The 17,788-nt window shown below is 59.8% G+C and overlaps 1 protein-coding gene across 3 annotated transcripts in view; it reads right to left on the bottom strand.

Moving 5' to 3' along the window:
• Window positions 1–16,884, bottom strand: part of FLNA (filamin A) — a 28,346-nt gene extending 11,462 nt beyond the window's left edge. For 2 of the 3 annotated variants that reach the window (XM_059679128.1, XM_059679126.1), the window contains exons 1-28: window positions 16,729–16,884; window positions 13,155–13,642; window positions 9,882–10,130; window positions 9,672–9,769; window positions 9,405–9,552; window positions 8,817–8,935; window positions 8,165–8,242; window positions 7,914–8,076; window positions 7,610–7,810; window positions 6,928–7,065; window positions 6,719–6,842; window positions 6,452–6,588; window positions 6,176–6,369; window positions 5,944–6,057; window positions 5,716–5,859; window positions 4,669–4,792; window positions 4,426–4,586; window positions 4,251–4,341; window positions 3,996–4,165; window positions 3,429–3,546; window positions 3,069–3,331; window positions 2,041–2,638; window positions 1,773–1,946; window positions 1,529–1,691; window positions 1,292–1,452; window positions 1,029–1,199; window positions 283–406; window positions 40–196 (exon numbers count right to left, since the gene is read on the bottom strand). In XM_059679128.1, the coding sequence (XP_059535111.1) occupies window positions 40–196; window positions 283–406; window positions 1,029–1,199; window positions 1,292–1,452; window positions 1,529–1,691; window positions 1,773–1,946; window positions 2,041–2,638; window positions 3,069–3,331; window positions 3,429–3,546; window positions 3,996–4,165; window positions 4,251–4,341; window positions 4,426–4,586; window positions 4,669–4,792; window positions 5,716–5,859; window positions 5,944–6,057; window positions 6,176–6,369; window positions 6,452–6,588; window positions 6,719–6,842; window positions 6,928–7,065; window positions 7,610–7,810; window positions 7,914–8,076; window positions 8,165–8,242; window positions 8,817–8,935; window positions 9,405–9,552; window positions 9,672–9,769; window positions 9,882–10,130; window positions 13,155–13,527 (4,755 nt within the window). In that variant the 5' untranslated portion in view covers window positions 13,528–13,642; window positions 16,729–16,884. The remainder of the gene's footprint in view (window positions 1–39; window positions 197–282; window positions 407–1,028; window positions 1,200–1,291; window positions 1,453–1,528; window positions 1,692–1,772; window positions 1,947–2,040; window positions 2,639–3,068; window positions 3,332–3,428; window positions 3,547–3,995; window positions 4,166–4,250; window positions 4,342–4,425; window positions 4,587–4,668; window positions 4,793–5,715; window positions 5,860–5,943; window positions 6,058–6,175; window positions 6,370–6,451; window positions 6,589–6,718; window positions 6,843–6,927; window positions 7,066–7,609; window positions 7,811–7,913; window positions 8,077–8,164; window positions 8,243–8,816; window positions 8,936–9,404; window positions 9,553–9,671; window positions 9,770–9,881; window positions 10,131–13,154; window positions 13,643–16,728) is intronic. The other variant, XM_059679127.1, reaches the window with a different exon arrangement.
• Between the last annotated feature and the right edge of the window lie 904 nt (window positions 16,885–17,788).

Genomic DNA, 17,788 nt, shown 5'->3' on the forward strand with positions numbered 1-17,788 from the left:
CACCCAGCAGGGCCAGGAGCTGCCCAGGCTGCCACTCACCGTGATCTGGACAGCCAGCAGGCCTTCCCCTGCGTCCTTCGCATCAATGGTGAACTCCACAGGCAGGCTGGCGGGCACACCGGTGGTGTTGAGCCCAGGGCCGCTGGCTTTCACCTTGCTGGCGTCATGTGTAGGCAGCACCTTGACCTTGAAGGGGCTGTATGTTGGGCCAGGGGTGAGTGGTTAGGAAGGCTCTTGATGCCCAGCCTGCCACCCCCAGCCTGGCAGGGAGCTGCCTCTTACCTGCGGGGCACTTCCTCTTCCCCGTACATCACAGAGATGCTGTAGGGCCCCTCGCGGCTGGGCACATAGTTAACGGTCTGGGTCCCGTCAGCGTTGTCTACCACATCCACTGGCTCTACCAGGCCTGGCCCCAGTCCCAAAGACAGAGCCTCAGCCAGTCTCCTGAGCCCTCAGCCCCATCACCCGGGATGTCAGGGGCTCAGCTATGCACCCAGCCCCCACTCCAGGCCTACACCTCATTTTGCCCTCACCTGCCCATCGCAGGAATGGCCCTGCGCCCTGTGACACCAGAAACTACTCTGGGTGCCAGCTTGGACCCTGGCCCTTGGTCCCTGCTGCCACATCTGTTCAGTGTCTATTCTACCTCCATCTGGTCCCATCACCCGAGGCTCCTCTATCAACGGCTGGTGCACCTGCTCCAGCCTCTTGGGCAAGGCCTCTGCTCTCTTCCCCCCACCCCTCAAAGAGGATCATGCCCTCCCAACTTCTTGCTCTTTTTAAAAATATATTTTTTTATAGATTTCAGAGAGGAAGGGAGATGGAGAGAGAGACAGAAACATCAATGATGAGAGAGAATCATGGATCAGCTGCCTCCTGCACGCCCCACACTGGGGATTGAGCCCGCACCCAAGCATGTGCCCTGACAAGGAATCGAACTGTGACCTCCTGGTTCATGGGTCGGCACTCAACCACTGAGCCACACTGGCTGGACCCAACCTACTGCTCTTAAGCGTGTGGACACTCACCTTTGGGTCCCTGCACTTTGACCTGTAGTGGGGCCACACCAGCCTTGCTCGTGTCCACCTGGAAGGACTGAGGCAGATTGGCACGGACCATCCCTGGGCTCAGGCCAGGTCCAGAGCACTTGACCTTGGTTGCGTCTGTCACATCATGCACAGGGACCTTGAAAGGACTGCCTGGGTGGGGGGCAGAAGGACGGATTGTGTGTGAGACAGGGTGGAGGGCAACGGGTGGCTCCAGCTCAGTCCTAGCCGACCTGCCTCCTCACCTGGCACTTGGTGGCCGCCATAGGTGACATTAAGGCTGTAGGTGCCAGCCTCATAGGGGATGTACTCAACCGAGCAGCTGCCATCTTTGTTATCCATGCAGGACATCTTGGCCTCAGAGGGGCCCTCTACAGCCAGGCCCAGGCCCCCTGTGCCAGCTCCCCTGGTCCAGACAGACAGCCAGTTAGTCCTGGAGTTTCAAGGCCCATCATGCCCCTGCCTCCTGGGCACTTCCTCACCTCGTCTCCACGGTGAACTTGTTGGGTTTGTTGGTGGTGCCACTTTGGATGCCTGGCCCGTGGACGCGCACTCGGGAAGGGTCGCAGCCCTCGGTCACGGGCACCTGGAAGGGGCTGCTGGGCACAGGGCTGCCATCGTAGGTCACGTCCACAGAGTGAAGTCCTGGAGGACGGCAGGCTGGGTGAGGAGGAGCCCGGGCCACCCCACGCATGCCCCACAGCCCCGGGGAGCCCTGGCACATACCCTCCTCATAAGGTGTGTACTCCACTTTGTACGTGCCGTCACCACAGTCCTGCACGTAGGTCTCGGTCAGGTTGCCTGAGGGGTTAGCCACGCGGGCCTTGACATGCGGCCCTCCAGTTTTTGTCAGAGCCCGGGCATCCACGCTGAACTCGGTGGTGGCCTCTCGGAAGACGCCTGTAAGGGGACAATGAGGAGTAGGCATGGGCTCCGGGGGCTCTGGGGACCCTAGATGCCCCCAGCCCCCTTGTCTCGCAGTGTGGCCTCTCACCTTGGCCGTCAATGCCAGGCCCGTAGCACTGGACACCGGAAGTGTCTACCGCGGGCTCCACCTGCAGCTTGCTGGGGAAGTTGGGCACAGGCTGGCCACCGTATTTGATGGTGACAGTGTAGGAGCCGGGGCAAAGAGGGATGTAGGTGATGGTGTGTGTGCCGTCACCGTGGTCTTGTATGTGCACCTCGGCAGGCAACCCGGCCTCGGAGCAGATCTCGATGGTCAGCTCTGCACTGCCCGCGCTTGAGCAGTCCACATGGAACTGGCCCGCCTCCCCAGCCGTGGCACGCTCCAGCCCAGGGCCGGAGCACTTGACCTTGGATGCGTCAAAACAGGGCACCACATGGGCCTTGAATGGGGAGCCGGGGATGTGAGTGTCGGCGAAGAGGATGTTGATGTTGTAGTCTCCGGGCTCGGTGGGCACGTAGGACACGGAGCATGTGCCATCCCCATTGTCCAGGCACTCGAGCTGCGCCTCGCAGGGGCCCTCCACGGTCAGGCCCAAGCCGCCAGTGCCGGCGCCCTTGGTGTCGATGGTGAAGCGGGCAGGGGAGCCTGCACTGCCGCCCTGCAGCCCTGGCCCAAACGCCTTCACCTGAGGAGAGATGGGCAGGTCAAGAGCTGAAACCACACCACCTCCCTGACCCTTGACCCCTGGCCCCCACTTCAATCTATCTTTTAATTTAATTTCTAAATATATATATATATATATATTTTATTTCAGAGAGGAAGGGAGAGGGAGAAACATCAATGATGAGAGAGAATCATTGATTGGCTGCTTCCTGCACGCCCCACACTGGGGATCAAGCCCACAACCCAGGCACGTGTCCTGACTGGGAATTGAACCTGGGACCCTTTAGTCCACAGGCCAACGCTCTATCCATTGAGTCAAACCAGTGAGGACAATCTACTTCCTCTTGTTCTGGCTTCCCTCCCCTACGAGACAGGGGCATAAGCAGGCCTCAGCCTGATAAAGGGTAAGGGCGTGTCTGGAAAAGACAGGGTGGCCCCCATACCTCAGTTACCTTACTAGGCTTTGTGGGAGGCACGGCTTCCATAGGAAAGGGGCTGCCAGGCACAGGCACACCGTCGTAAGTCACCTCAACCTCGTAGGACCCCTCCTCGCGGGGCACAAAGCGCACGACACTGTTGTCAGCCCCTAGGCCGGGCTCCACCTTGCAGGGCACTGATGCGCCGGATGGGCCCACGATCTTGGATGCCACTTTTCCTTGGCCACCAGCACCCTTTGACTTGACTGTGAACTCCTGGTCTTTGCCAACATCCACCTCTATTGAGATGACAGAAGAAGGGAAAGAACTGTGACACTGAGCCCGGGCAGCTCCTGGGCGATCTCCGTAACCACGGTAAGGGCTCCAACTACTTACTCTCTCCCAGGCCGGACACCTTGATCTTGCTGAGGTCCAAGCTTGGAGACACCCCCACGGAGAAGGGGCTCTTAGGAATAGGATCCCCTCCATAAGTGACATTGACGCCCACTGGGCCCTGGGAGGGGTACAGAAGGGTAGAGTCATAGGTCAATGACCCTGGTTTCCTGGCCTGCAGCTTCCCGTTAAGAATTGGGGGCTGGTCAGAGAGACACTGGCTGTCCTCTTATGTTTATTGATTTCAGAAAGGAAGGGAGAGGGAGAAATAGAAACATCAATGATAAGAGAATCATCGATCAGCTGCCTCCTGCACGCCCCACACTGGGGATTGAGCCCACAACCTGGGCATGTGCCCTGACCAGGAATCAAACTATGACTTCCTGGTTCATAGGTCAGCCAACTGGCTCTCCTCTTCTGCCCCTGGCCTTCATGCCCACTGTCTCCCAGGTGGGAAATGGCAGTGAGTGGGAAGCCTCCTGGAGCAGCCCACCCAGCCCACCGTTCAAGGAGGACCACGGACATGATGGGTGTAGAAGAGGTGCAGGTTGCAAAGGTTAAGGGCGCTACCTGCTGTACAGGAGTGTACTTGACCGTGTAGGTATTATCGTGGTGGTCGATGATGTCCACATCACGCACTGCATCCCCCTTGGCCGTTCCCGAGAACTGGACATCCAGTTTGCCCTTGCCAGCGGCTTTGGCATTGACCGTGAAGTGGGTGGGTTTGCCAAGCTCAACACCTGAGGAGACACGGTGGCCATTAGGGGCAAGTTGCCTCAATCCCCCTTGAGGTCCCTGATCTCTCCAGAGGGTGGTCATCCTCACCTGTGCGGCTGAGGCCAGGGCCCTCTGCCTTCACCTTGCTGGCATCATGGGAAGGTTCCACCTTGACCCGGATGGGGCTGGTAGGCGTAGCCTGCAATGGTGGGAGGAGCGGATTAAGAGGAGAACAACACCCCAATGCCCAGCAGTGTTGGGGGTGGGAAGCAGCAACACCCACCTGGTCAGCAAAGAGGACCATGATGGTATAGCTGCCAGCCCCACGTGGTGTGTACTTGACCGTGAACGTGTCATTGTCATTGCGAATGATGTCAAAATCGATGTCGGCCTCAGCCGGGCCCACCACACCAGGGGCACACTTGATGCCAATGCTGACATCGCCTGCAGCAGGGGAGGGAGTGGAGGCTGGGACCTCATGCGGATGCCTCACCCACATGTCCACCCACCTGAGGCAGAGCCTTACCCTGGCCGGCCTCCGTGCAGTCCACGGTGAAGTAGGTGGGCTCATGAGCCTTGAGTCCTGTCTTGGCCACTCCTGGGCCGTACACCTTGACCTTGTTTGGGTGGCTGCCGGCTCCCACGTTCACCTGCACAGGACAAGGTAAGGGCAAGGGTATTACCAGCCTTCATCCACTGCTGGCTGTTACGCAAAATGGTGCAACCACCTTGGGAAGTGGTCTTGTGGTGCCTCAAGTGATTAACCATAAAACGACCATATGACGCTGTAATCCCGCTCTTATGCCTCTATCTACCCAGAGAAATGAGATCACTCGTCTGCATACTTGTACCCAAATGTTCATAGTGGCACTACTCACAACAGCCAAAAGGGAGAACATAACAAAGGCCCATCAACAAATAACTGGATAAATACAATGTGGTCTAATCCATACAATGGACTATCATTCAGCCATGAAAAGGCAGGAAGTACCAATTCATGCTGCAACTAGAAACACAATGGAAACATTATGTTGAGTGAAAGCATTCAGACACAAAAGGCTAGACATTGCATGGTTCCATTGCTAGCAAATGTCTAGAACAGGCAGAAAGCAGAATAGTGGTTGCTCGGGTTGGGGGAGGGGGATTTCTGGGGGGTAGAGGAGCGTTTGTTTGGGATGATGAAAACTATCTAGTCTTGCCTGGCCAGTGTGGCTCAGAGGTTGAGCATTGGTCACAGTTGGATCCCTGGTCAGGGCACATGCCTGGGATGTGGGCTCAATCCCCAGTAGGGGGTGTACAGGAAGCAGCCAATCAATGATTCTGTCATCATTGATGTTTCAATCTCTCCCTCTCCTTTCTCTGAAATCAGTTAAAAAAACACAAAACCCTACCTAGTCTTTGTGTTATCCATTGCACAACTCTGAATGGACTCAAGACTACCAAGCTATACACTTGGAATGGATGAGCTGTCTGGGATTCACGTTTGATCTAAGAGCTAGAGATAAACATGGGACAGGTGCCCTAGGAAGATGTGATGAAGGGCTGTCGAAGGCCCGTGGGAGGGCCAGCTCACCCGGAAGGGGCTGTTAGGGATGCTGACGCCTCCCCAGGACACCATGGCTGTGTGCTTCACGGGCTTCCTGGGCACGTAGGAACAGCTGTACGTGCCGTTGCCATTGTCCTTGACTGATGCCTCCACGGGGCAGCCCTCGTTGTCCTGGAAAGTAGGTGGCCAACTGGTCAGTACTCAGATCTGGGCAGCTGCCCACACCCACCTCTGTGCCATGGGTGGGCACCCCACCTGCACTTGAACCCGGAGAGGGGCCTTCCCGCCGAGCTTAGCATCCACCGTGAACTCCGCTGGCTTGTTGACGGCCACGCCCGTCTTCTCCAATCCAGGGCCACGCGCCTTCACCTGATGGGAAGCCACCCAGATCTCAGGGGACCAAATGCAGGCCACCAATCACTCAGCCCAGCCCCCAAGTGGAGGCCAAGGGGGGCCAAGACCCGGGCCAGTGGCACATGTGCATTACCCTGTCTGGGTGGAAGTCCTGCGGTGCCTCCCGGATGTCAGCCATGAAGGGGCTGAGGCGGATGTCCTCGCTGTTGCACAGCACGTGCACAGCATACTCGCCAGCTTCCTGGGGCCAGTAGCGCACATCACAGGAGCCATCGCCCTTGTCATCACATTCAATCTTGGCCTGCGATGGGCCCTCCACGGAGAAGCCTGTCAACGGCCACCAACTCTATCAGTGCCCTGGAGCCTGGCAGGGAGCCCCCGGCTGCCCACATTGTAGCCTCCAACTCACCGAGGGTGCCTACGTCATCCCCGATGGCCTCCACCACGAAGTCCGCTGACTTGCCAACGACACCACCCTCCAGGCCGGGGCCCCAGGCCCGCACCTTCTGATTGCCACACTCCGTGCCCACCTTCACCTCGAAGGGACTGTAGAGAAAGAGCCACACAGGGGTATGTGCTGAGGGGCACCGCCCTGAGCAGGGTGGGGGGGTTACCGCCCTGAGCAGGGTGGGGGGGTTACACTGCATTGGTTCTGAGCACTGGGTTGGGGCCTCACCTGCGCCCGATGTTCTGGCCGCCCCATGTGATGGTGACGGTGTATGTGCCAGGCACCGTGGGGTAATACTCGAAGCCGTAAACACCATCCCCCAGGTCCTTCTGTTTTACACGCTCCTCACCCTCTGCCAGAGACAAAGGAGGGCCTCAGGCCTGCCCAGCAGCACCCCTGGGGCGGCCACTGCCCACCTCAGCTGCAGGCTGACTTACTTGGACCCTTCACGATGACCTTGAGCTCCCCACTGCCTGCGCCCTTCGTGTACACCTTGAAGTCGGCAGTCTCCTTCACCCGCACGCCTTTGGGCTGGAGGCCCCGGCCAACAGCACGGCAGGCACTCGGGTTACAAGCTGTGGGCAGAGGGCTCATGAAGCCACTGGGGCTGGCACAGGGCGACCCCTCCCCTGCTTCCTCCCACAAGGCTGGGCCATCAGGATGAGGGTGGGGACCCTCACAATTGACCCCAGGAGATAGGGAGGGACATGCCAGGAAGAAATGAAAGGGACCCCGACCCCAGGACCTGTGGCCCAGACCAGGATGTGATGGCCTCCTCCCACCTGCTCCACACCAGCTCCCCGGCCCCACCCAGCCCACCCCTCCCAAAGCAAGACAGATCCAAGTACCGTTGACCCTGTGGGCAGAGCAGAGAGCAGCAGGATTCTAAACAGCACGAGCAAGTTCTTCCGAAGGTGAAAGCGTGAAGAGAAAGAGAGATGGAAAGGGCGAGAGGAACAGGAAGAAGGGCCCCAGCGGGGGAGGAAAGAGAGCTCACCCCGACAGTGGAAGCAGAGACCCCGGGTGCCAGGGTGGGGAGGGCTGGAGTGGGACCCTCCAACCGACCATCCCATGGGAGGCCCCAGCAATGGGGGACGTAGGTGGCCGGGACCAGCCTACCTTGGCCAATAGTAACAGTGTAGGGGCTTCGAGGGATAGGCACGCCAGCGAAGGTGACGTGCACAGTGTGGACACCCTCCATGGTGGGCTGGTAGCTGCAGCGATAGGTGCTGTCACCCCTGGCCTCCAGCTGAGGCTCCACAGTGCCCTTCTGTCCGGTAGGGTCCTGGATCGTGACCTCTACATCCCCTGAGCCAGCTCCTGCCACAAAGTACCAGCTTAGGTCCCAGAGCCTCCAGGCTGCGCCAGGACCCCAGCAACGCTCCGCCACCCCAGAACCGCCTGCTCAGCAGCCTCCTCTCACCTGCTGTGAAGATCTCAAAGTAGGTGGTCTTGTTGGCGATGTTGCCGCTGGGCTCCAGGCCGGGGCCCTGAGCAGTCACCTTGCTGGCGTCGCCCTGGGACTTGTCCACATATACCTCAAAGGGGCTCTTGGCGATATGCTGGCCAGCAAAGAGCACGGTGACCTGTTTCCAGGAGGGGCAGGCTGTGAGAGGGTCGGGGCCCCACAGCCACTGTCCCTGCCACCAGCCTCCCCACAGGCTGAGGGCTCACCTTGTGAGTCCCCGTCACCTCGGGGACATACCAGACAGAGAAGGTACGGTTCTTGTCGTTATTGGCAGTCACTTTGGCCTGTGGTAACAAGGAGCCCATGAGCCTTTGCTAAGACCAGCCCCTTTATTTTTTTAAATATACTTTTATTGATTCCAGAGAGAGGAAAGGACAGGGAGAGATAGAAACGTCAGTGATGAGAGAGAATCATTGGTTGGCTGCTTCCTGCACGCCCCACACTGGGGACCAAGCCCGCAACCTGAGCATGTGCCCTGACCGGGAATCGAACCATGGTCTCCTGGTTCATAGGTCAATGCTCAACCAGTGAGCCACGCTGGCCGACCAGGCAAGAGCAGCCCCGTTATTTATTTATTAATTATATATTTTATTGATTTTTTACAGAGAGGAAGGGAGGAGAGGGATAGAGAGTTAGAAACATCGATGAGAGAGAAACATCGATCAGCTGCCTCCTGCACACTCCCCACTGGGGATGTGCCCACAACTAAGGTACATGCCCTTGACTGGAATTGAACCCGGGACCCTTCAGTCCTCAGGCCGACGCTCTATCCACTGGGCCAAACCGGTCAGGGCAAGAGCAGCAGCCCCTTTAAGTGGAAGCACTGCAGTGCCCCGCCCAGCCTGAAGGTGACCCTACCTCCTCCTGGTGTCCAGCTGGGTCCTCCACGTACACCAGCACCTCTCCCTGGCCGGCACTTCTGGTCTCCACAGTAAACTCTGCCCGCTTCTTCACCATATTGCCCGTGGGCTCGATGCCTGCCAAGGGAGGAGAAAGGTATGGCTGGGTGCTAGGGCCGTACACGGCCTTCCCCCTCCCCCATCATCCTTCAGTAGCATCTCCTTCCACAGCTCAGCCCCCTCCCCGCCGTCCCAGTGGAACACTCAGAACTGGCTGAGTCAGTTCAGCGTGAACGCCGGTGCATGGAGCCTGGCCTTGGGCCCCAGCTGTACCTTCACTGTGAGACAGGCCTGGGCCTGTTTTCTGGAACTCTCACTTGGATTTGCCTGGGCCCTTGCTCCTGCGTGATGCCCTGGCCGGGTTTGGTCCCCACTTACAGGAAAGTGGCTGGGTGCTCCCTCCTTGAACAGGTCCCACCTTGGGTTGACGGCTAGTCGCAAGTGGCCAGTTTGGACCAGCTCTGACTCATGCCTGTCTGACTCTCAGGGGGCATTTGAGAACCTAGCTGCCATGTCCCTGAAGATCCCCAGGCCCCGTCTCCCTCACCTGGCCCATAGGCTCGGGCTTTCTTTGGGTTCAGTTTGGGTCTCAGGGGAGCCCCTGGCTTCAGCTTGGCCTTGGGGAACTGGGACAGGTAGGTCATGACGGAGTGTTCGTCCACATTGGGGTCCACGATCTCCTCGGGGGTGATCACCTGTCACAGTCAAAAGACAAGAACCATTTGGCCTCCAGGCCTCGCGTTCCAGGGATAGGACCCCACTCCCCCTGGGACTTGGCCCCTGGACAGCCCTGGATGTCCAGGCAGAGTTGTACCTGAGGGATGCCCAGCCAGTCATCGGCCTGCTGCATGGCTTCCCGCGCATTGTTCACAGGCTTGCTGGCGTCCCAGGAATCCCAGTCAGGACACAGGCCTGCGGAACAAAGATGACTGAGTCTGGGGTCCGCCGGACTCCCCTGCAGGCCGTATCCACTGTCTTACAGCCCCAGCTCCAGCCCCGCGTCTCCCACTCCCACATTCCTTACCCGGGGCGCAGCTATCAACAAGGGCGCCTAGGGCTCTGCCACTCTGCCAGTCCCGACTGAAGTTGGTGATGGGCAGCTGCGGCAGCTTGTTCTGGATCCAGCCCAGGAGCCTCTGCTTGGGCGTTTGCTTCTTAGCTTCTTCATCCTCCTCCTCATCCCACATGGGCATGGAGATGGAGTAGTGCAGAATCAGGGTCCAGATGAGGCCCAAGATCAGCTTCAGGTTCCCATCCACGATGGCCTTGCTGTCTGTGAGGGAAAAGAGTGATGGTGTTGGACAGCAGGGGGCCCACCCAAGTGCCCCTGTGCACGTGTGCACACACGGGCTTGCGTGTGGGGAGGGTGCACACACAGGGTGTCAGGTGGCTCCCAGGCAGTGGAGAGCATGGCAGCACAGGGAACCCTATGCGGGGGAGAAGCCCCCAGAGGGGGTGTAGGTGGTTTCAGAGGGAAGAAAACTTTTGGGGGGAAATGAGTGTAGTTAGGGGGTGTTGCGGGAAGCCCTGGGGGACAAGAGGAAGGACTGAAGACAGCAGCAGGCTGCAGACAGGGCCAGGGGAGGGGCCCTGGAGTGAGCAGGATGAGTGCTCTGTAGCAACGCAAGCAGGGGCCCATCACTCATCTCCCCGGGTTTCCAGGCAACAAGCAGTAGGAATAGCGCGGCCCTGACCAGGGCTGAGGAAGGGGAAGAGGAAGGCTGGTGGGTGGGGCAGTTGGGAAATACAACTGCTTCCCCAAGGTGGGTGGCAGGAGGCAAGGGAAGTAGAGGTGTTGGGCAAGGCCTGAGTTTGGCAAGGCCCCCCTCTTGGGGTGGAGGGTGCAAGCCCCACCCTGCACTTCCTTAGTGTCCCCCACCCCCCGCAGGACCAAGCTGGGAGTCAGGCAAGGTCATGGCACAGGGGAGGGGTCGGGAGCCCAATGGCAATGGGCCATGACTCACTGGGGCCCAGCAGGAGGATGAGCAGGGCACATTCTGGGGGCCCCCTCACCCAGCCCGAGGAGGAGGGCAGAGCCACTGAGGCTGGGTTGGACGCCCAGGGCCCAGCTTGAGAACTGGGGTAGCAGAGGCCATGGGTGGGGTCCTTGATCCCGCTGCCTCAGCAGAGCCCAACCGGCTGCTGCCTGTCCTCCTTGCCACCTAACGGGCTGCTGGGCTGTGGGCGGGCGGCCACCAAGCTAACCACAGGGGAAGTGGTTAGGGCGGGCACCCTGCACCCTGTCACCATGGGAACCCCTCTGGGCTGTGGGACCCACCCAAGGCCCTTGTGGGTCTTGGCTTCAAGGGGTGAGGGGCTGGGAGTGGGGCCCAGAGAAAGGCCAAGCTTTCTAAGAGCTCATCTTTGAAATCCCTGCTGTCTCCAACCTACCCAACCCCCAATCAAGAGAAAATACTTGTCTAGTGAGTCAACTGGGGGGTGGGGAGAAGGGAATGGATGCCACCAAAGGGTGATCAATGGCGGGTGGCCTCTGAGTCTAGTAGGCAGCACCCTGAGGACCAGCTGAGCCGCTCAGAGCAGAGTGGCCTCTCTGTCCCCAGACTGAGATTGGTCAGAGTCCTGCACCACTGGCATGCACTGTCTCCAAATGGTGGGAAAGTGGAGAGGGGGCTTCAGGCTAGTGGTGACTGGAAGGGTCAGAGAAGACCAAATGCACAGGACCAGCCAGGGCTTCCCACGAGGCCCCCATCCCCAGAGCCCTGGGTCCAGCAGAAGAGCCCTAATGAGGCCTGAGGCCCACTGTGACCCAGGAGGGGACACACAAGGCCAAGCTCATCAGCCCTGGTGGGTCAGGCTGGGCCCGCCCCCTGGTCCATAGGAGGCAGGCCTAGGCCCTCCCCATCCCCCTCAGAAAAGAGAGAGGGAAGGGCCGGGCTTCATTGGGAGACTGCCTGGTTGGATGGCCCCGCCCACTCCCACCCCCTTTCCCCAGCCCCTGGGCCAGCCTGCCCCCTCCCTCCCCTAATCACTGCTGCTTTCCAACATTTTTTTGCCTTATATGGCAAAGCTCTGGGAACTAGGCCTGCTCCAGCCAGCTCAAAAGAGAAGGGAGGAGGAGACCCCCCCTCAGACAGCTGGGGTGTGGCCCGCCTCCCCACATCCGGTTGCCCCCCCACCCAAGGCTCAGAGATGACTCAGCTTGGCTAGACACAGACTGGGACTGGGGGGTGGGCCTGAGCCTCCAAAGGCATTCCAAAGAAAGAGGTGAGGCCCTGGAGACCAACCCTCTGAGTGGTTGGAGGCACCTGAATCTTGGTCTCCCACTTTCTCAGGCTCAGCATGGATCGCATCGGGGCAAGGGGGCCAACTGAAAGACCCCTTTCAATTCTGAAAAAAGTTCATGGCCCTTCTTCTTTCTATTGTACAATGCCCCCAAGCCACCAGTTCTGCTGCCTGTCCCGGAGTGGGTTCCACCTTAAGAGCCAGGGATGCTACAGTAGGCCCGGTCAATGCCAGCATCACCAGCCCAGTGACACGGACACTGGGCTGGCAGTGAGCCCAGCACACGCTGGAGTACCTCCCAACCAACTCCTGCATTTGAGATGCAGAAAGGCCAAGTCTTACATAGAAACAAGAGTTTGGCCCAAGTTCAACAGTAATTCACTGTTTCAGTAGACGACAAACCAGCTCCCTTCACTGGCTGACACCCAGACTCATTTCAGGTTCTGTTTTGCTAGCCATGCCCTTCTCTGGCCTCCTAAGTTCCCTAGCAGAGATCTAAACTGGGGGTTAGAGCCATCTCTGAGGAGGGGGGGGCATCTTCCAAGACCAGAAAAAGCTGAGAGCCCTAAACAATGGAACCCGCAAACTCTAACTCCCTTGTTTAGCAACCACAGGGGAACCTGAAGTCAGAAGGCCCTCTCCAAACTGCTGCAGGAGGTAGAGAAACCGGGCCTCCCGCTGCACAGGGATGGGACACTGGGCGCAGGGCCAGAGCCTGGCCAGTGCCCACCCCCAGGCCCTCTCCCACAGCAAGCGAAGGGGCGGGGGCACGGCCTGCGGAGGATGTGAGCTCAGCCTGGGCGCGGGCCAGCCGGGGCGCGGCGGGCGGGGGCGCGTAGCGGTCCGCACAGCAGCGGGGCGAGCCTGCCAGCGCGCCTTTGTTCTCGAGGCCCGGCCCGCGCGGAGCCCCTCAGCCGGGCTGGGGGGAGGGGGCCGAGAAAGCACCACGACTCGGGGAAGGTGGCTGGGAGGAGTCTACCCAGGGGAGATGGAAGGACATGCGGAGCCCCCCGCCCTCGCCCTCCCGGCGCCACGGGGCGGCACGCGCCCTCACCGATGGACACGAGCTTGATGCTCTCGCGGTCCAGGAACTCGAGCGCCACCGACACGTTCTCGAGCTGCATCTGGCGGAAGGTGGGCCTCTGGTTGTGCTTGCGGTGCATCTTTTTCTGGCTGAGCACCTCGAGCAGCGCGATCAGCCGCAGCCCGTCACTCAGGTCCGTCTGCAGGTTGGCGATGCGCTTGCTCACGCATTTGAGGTGCTCATTGCACCAGCGCGTGAATGTGTTCTGCTGAATTTTCTTCCACGGCGCGTCCTCCGCCAGGTCCTTCTCGGTGGCCGGCATCTCGGCGTCTCGCGTGTCGTTACCGCCACCCGGAGCCGCGCCCGCCGCGCTCTGGCCCGCTCGGGAGTGGGAGCTACTCATTTTGAGGCGCGAGGAGCCGATGGGCGGTGCTGCAGCCTAGGCGAGGGGACGGCCCTTTAATTAAAGTCGCAGGCACTCCGGCGTGCAAGGGGCGATGCAGACAGCGGAGGTTGCGCTGTGGAGAGAGCGAGCCCTTTAAATGCGGGCTGGGGGTGGGGTCACTATGGGGCGTGGTCATGGGTGGGGCTTTGGGGGCGGCCCGCCCCACCTCGCTCTTTGGAATGCCCCCCAAAGGCCCCCCCTCCCGACCCGGGCAGTTTTGAGTCTACTCCCCTAGCCCCCCGTGCTCCGAGGAAGTTTCGTTGGACCCCAAATGGGGCAAGGGCGGCCTCACATCAGCGCTGCAGAAAACCCTGCAGCGAGGAAAGGCTGAGCAGCTTCTGGCTCTGGACCACTGGGCCTCGGTCTCCAGCGAGCATGCCATACAAGGGACTTTCCTTCCCCAAGGCCCCTAGGGCCATAGCGATAGCTTGCCCTGCGTGAGTCACGTGGGCTCCGCCCCCTCCCGGCAGCACATCCCTGACCCCACCCCCCGGTGCTCCAGCGTGGGGGTTCCCCAGCCACACCCTGTCCGGTGCCCCAGCAGCAGCCGGGAAGGGGCTGATCCTAAGGGTGAGCCCTTGGAGAGCACGGTCTGGGCCAGGCACTGCTGGAAGCACGTGCCCCACACCTGGGAAGTGGCTGCTGGCAGAGCCCAGACCCTACACTGCCTCCCAGGCTGCACCCTAGACCCTTTGCTCCCGGCCAGGCATTGCGCTCTTCACAGCTCTGGTCTGTGCACCTGCGCCTACAGGTCCTTACTGCTTCCCTCCCTCCCTCCCTGCTCCACTCGGGAGGAAATGGGGCACTGGGCCAGGAGGCTGCCAGCACTCCAGGAGAAAGCAGTCTTGGAAGGGGCCCGGTGTGACAATGGGCATTGGCAGAGGGCACCGCGTACGTGTGATGTGAGCACAGACAGCAAGTGTCTGCCTGGGGTTGCTGTCCACCTGGGGTACTAGGGGTTTCCTCTCCTGTCTAACTGGTCCCAGAGCCCAGTGTGACCCAGGAGGTGGCCAGGCAGGAAGCCCGGGGGCCCTTCCATTGGCTCATGGCTTCCAATAAGGCTTGGCAGGCTCTGATCACCTGGGTCTGGGTGGGCTTCAGTGCTGTGGCCATGCAGAGGGGCCCCTTCTGAGAACAGGGTGGGGGCAGGGGACTGAGAGGGGCAAACCAGAGAAGGCTGCTAAGGCCTGGATTGTGTCGCCAGGGCAATGGGGAACTACTCGCTCAAAATTAATTTTTTTAGTAGATAACTCTGGCGACAGTGAGGAGGCTGCTGTGGGGACATGGACACCAGTAAAAGGCCTGTTGGAGACACTCACTCCCACCCTCTTCAGTCAAGAGAAGCCTTCTTCCCCTCCCAGTCCCATGTGCCTCCCTTCTCCAGTATGTTCCCTTCTTTAGGTCTCTGTCCTTCCTACTGGATTCTTAGATTGAGCTGCAGACTAGCCATAATTCAGTTATCTGCTAAAGACCAGTGGGACAGCAAGCCCTGGTTCAGCCAGCATGTCATGTCCAAATATGGTTGACTCTTGCATGACTAAGTGCCTGCATTACCCACAGTGGGGCTATGGTCCCAGCGGGCATCTTCCCTACCCTCCAGCATGCTCACGTAGGGGCTACCTGTCACACGACTGGTTTCCCCCACCAATGGTAGTGGTAGAGACTCCAAATGCCATTTCCCAATCTGAGGCCCACCTCCTGCGCACTCTCCCCTCTCCCGAGCACTTTCAATCACACCTGCACAAAACTCCACGCCAGTGTCTTGTGAACTGGAGTGAAGGTGGGAGGGAGAGCTGTGAAGGGGGAAACCCGGATGGACCCCTTCCTGCCAGGCTCCATTCAAGACACGCTAAGTTGTCCTCCAGCTCCCCCTATCCCACTGGAAAGCAAGTTCCCAAGGACAGCATGACATTAAGAATTGATTTTCTTTTCACTAAGTGCCGTCCAACTGGATCGTCTGTGTTCATTCCTTAATCTTCAGAGAGCAGGGAAACTGAGTCAGAGTAACCAGCCAGCACTCAACTCTAACAGAAAAGTGGGCAAAAGCTAGGTGTCCTGGCTTCCAGCCCTAGGCTTTCCCTATTTGGGGGAGACAGGGCTGGGGGTGTAGAGGGTTCTTGTCCCTAGGGGACATCTTATCACCACCAGATGGCGCCCCATCACAAAGCCCCCAGATCAGGCAGTCTTTGGAAGCCTAAATCCAGCTCTTTCATATTTTCCCTTATTTGGAGTAGATTCTTGGATGTTAGACACACCCCGCCCCCCACCCCGCCCCCGGCCCTGAGACCCCAGGCCAGGCCCTCCCACTGGGGCGCTTCAGCTGGCCAAGAAAGCCTCAGAATGGCACAGTGGGAAGAGACCTGGGTTGCCCAGGTGCTGCAGGTGAGGGCACTCATTTCTAAGCTCCCACCTTGGCCATGCAGCCTGGAGCACGTGCAGGCGGGCCTGCCAACAGACTTCACCTACTTTTCCTGCACCTGGGAATCTGGGTATATTGCTGCTCACATCCTAGCTGGCAGTGAACAGCCAGCTCAGAGCCAACCTGGGACAGAGCCCAGGGCCCAGCCCAGGAATCTGGCCTGTCTGAGGAGATCCTGCTTTCTGTACCTGGCTAAAGCCTTGCCCTGGCCCCCATGGAGTGCAGCAGCCCCAGGCCAGCTCCCCTGTGCCCAAGGCAGCTGGTGCCCTGAGGATTGGTGCCAGCGAAGAGCCCACTGTTGCCCTCCCAGGGGGCACACTGGCTGCCTAGTGTCCTTCCAGTTGGTCAATCACCTTCCACCCACACTATTCCCTGCTCTTGGGGCAGCTCGTGGACACCCACACAGTTATGCAGTGGCCAGCGCATGGGCACCCACATGAGCCCGTATCTTGCCAGGAGCTCAGACACGCTCTTCCTCAGGGACGCCCGTGGCCTTGAGCTCCCACACTCCTGGGTACAGACACAGCTTCTCGAGAATACTAGGGAAGGCAGCCTCTGGGTAGCGCACTCCCAGGAGCAGGGGGCGCCTCCCCAGCGTTCACGCTCAGGCACCTCAGCTGCACTTGGCTGGGTGTTGGGTGCACGCCGGCGCCTGCGTTCTCGGGCTTCACCGCGCGCCTTCGCCACCCCCGCCCCGAGTCCGGGAGCAGCGCGGTCACCATCCCGCGCGGAGGCCTCACCTGCTGTCCCTGCGGGCGGCCCTCAACCGCAGGGTGGCGCCCGGCTTGCCTACGCGCCCGCAGCCGGCGCCTCGGGATTCCGCTGGCGTCCGCCGCGCGCCTGGAGCCTCTACGCGAATGGGCCGCCGCCGCCGCTTGCCTTCTTGTTGGCCGCACCCCCGCCCCGCGCCCGCCCTGCACCCGGCCGGCCCGGCCCGGCGAAAAAGCCTTAATTGGTAAAATCGCCCAGGAGCGGGGGAGGGGGGCTGGGGGGCGGGGGCGCGCCGTGAGCTCAGGCACCCTGGCTGCCTGGCGACGTGCCCCCCCCCTCGATGAGCTCACCGCCCTTCGAGGACCGCTGGGGTGATGGGGGGGCTAGGTTCTTCTAAAGAGCCCGTGGGGTCTGCAGGGCCCACGTCTCAACACAGCTAGAAAGGCCACCTCCTCCAGGGAGCCACCCAGTCACGGCCCTGCCTTTGCCCCAAGCCTGGACTGGCCAGTAAATGGGATTCTGTCCTCTGGGGTGGAGGGGAACAACAGGCCTTTGCAGGTATCCACTGAATGCTTACCATCCGCAAGGCCCCAGCGGGGCAGGAATGCCTGGTGAAGCTTGCCAATTGGGCCCCTGCTGAAGGAGACTGAATTCTTAGGAACACGATCAGGTGCAGTCCCGAAGCTTGGGAGCGTGCGGTGAGGAGCAGCCTAAAAGAGCCAAGTGTTTGTGAGCTGGGTGGGCACAGCCACACCCTGGCTCTGCCAGGCTCCCTCTTCCTCTTCTCTGTGCCCATTTCCTGGTAGCTTCAGATTCACCCACATAAAGCGGTATCGTTTTAACATTCTGCCCACAATAAGAACTACTTTTTATATCCTGAGCCAGTATGTGTGCGCACACACACAGACTGACACCAAAAATTGAAACATTTCACGAAACTACCCTCCCTTAGTACCTATAAAGCACTTTGGTATTTTCTATTCTGTTCTACTTCATTAAAAGAAGGGGCCCAGCTAACATGACTCAGTGGTTGAGTGTCGACGTATGAGGGTTCGATTCCCAGTCAGGGCACATGCCTGGGTTGTGGGC

Source organism: Myotis daubentonii, chromosome X (assembly GCF_963259705.1).
Source record: "Myotis daubentonii chromosome X, mMyoDau2.1, whole genome shotgun sequence".
Lineage (NCBI taxonomy): Eukaryota > Metazoa > Chordata > Mammalia > Chiroptera > Vespertilionidae > Myotis > Myotis daubentonii.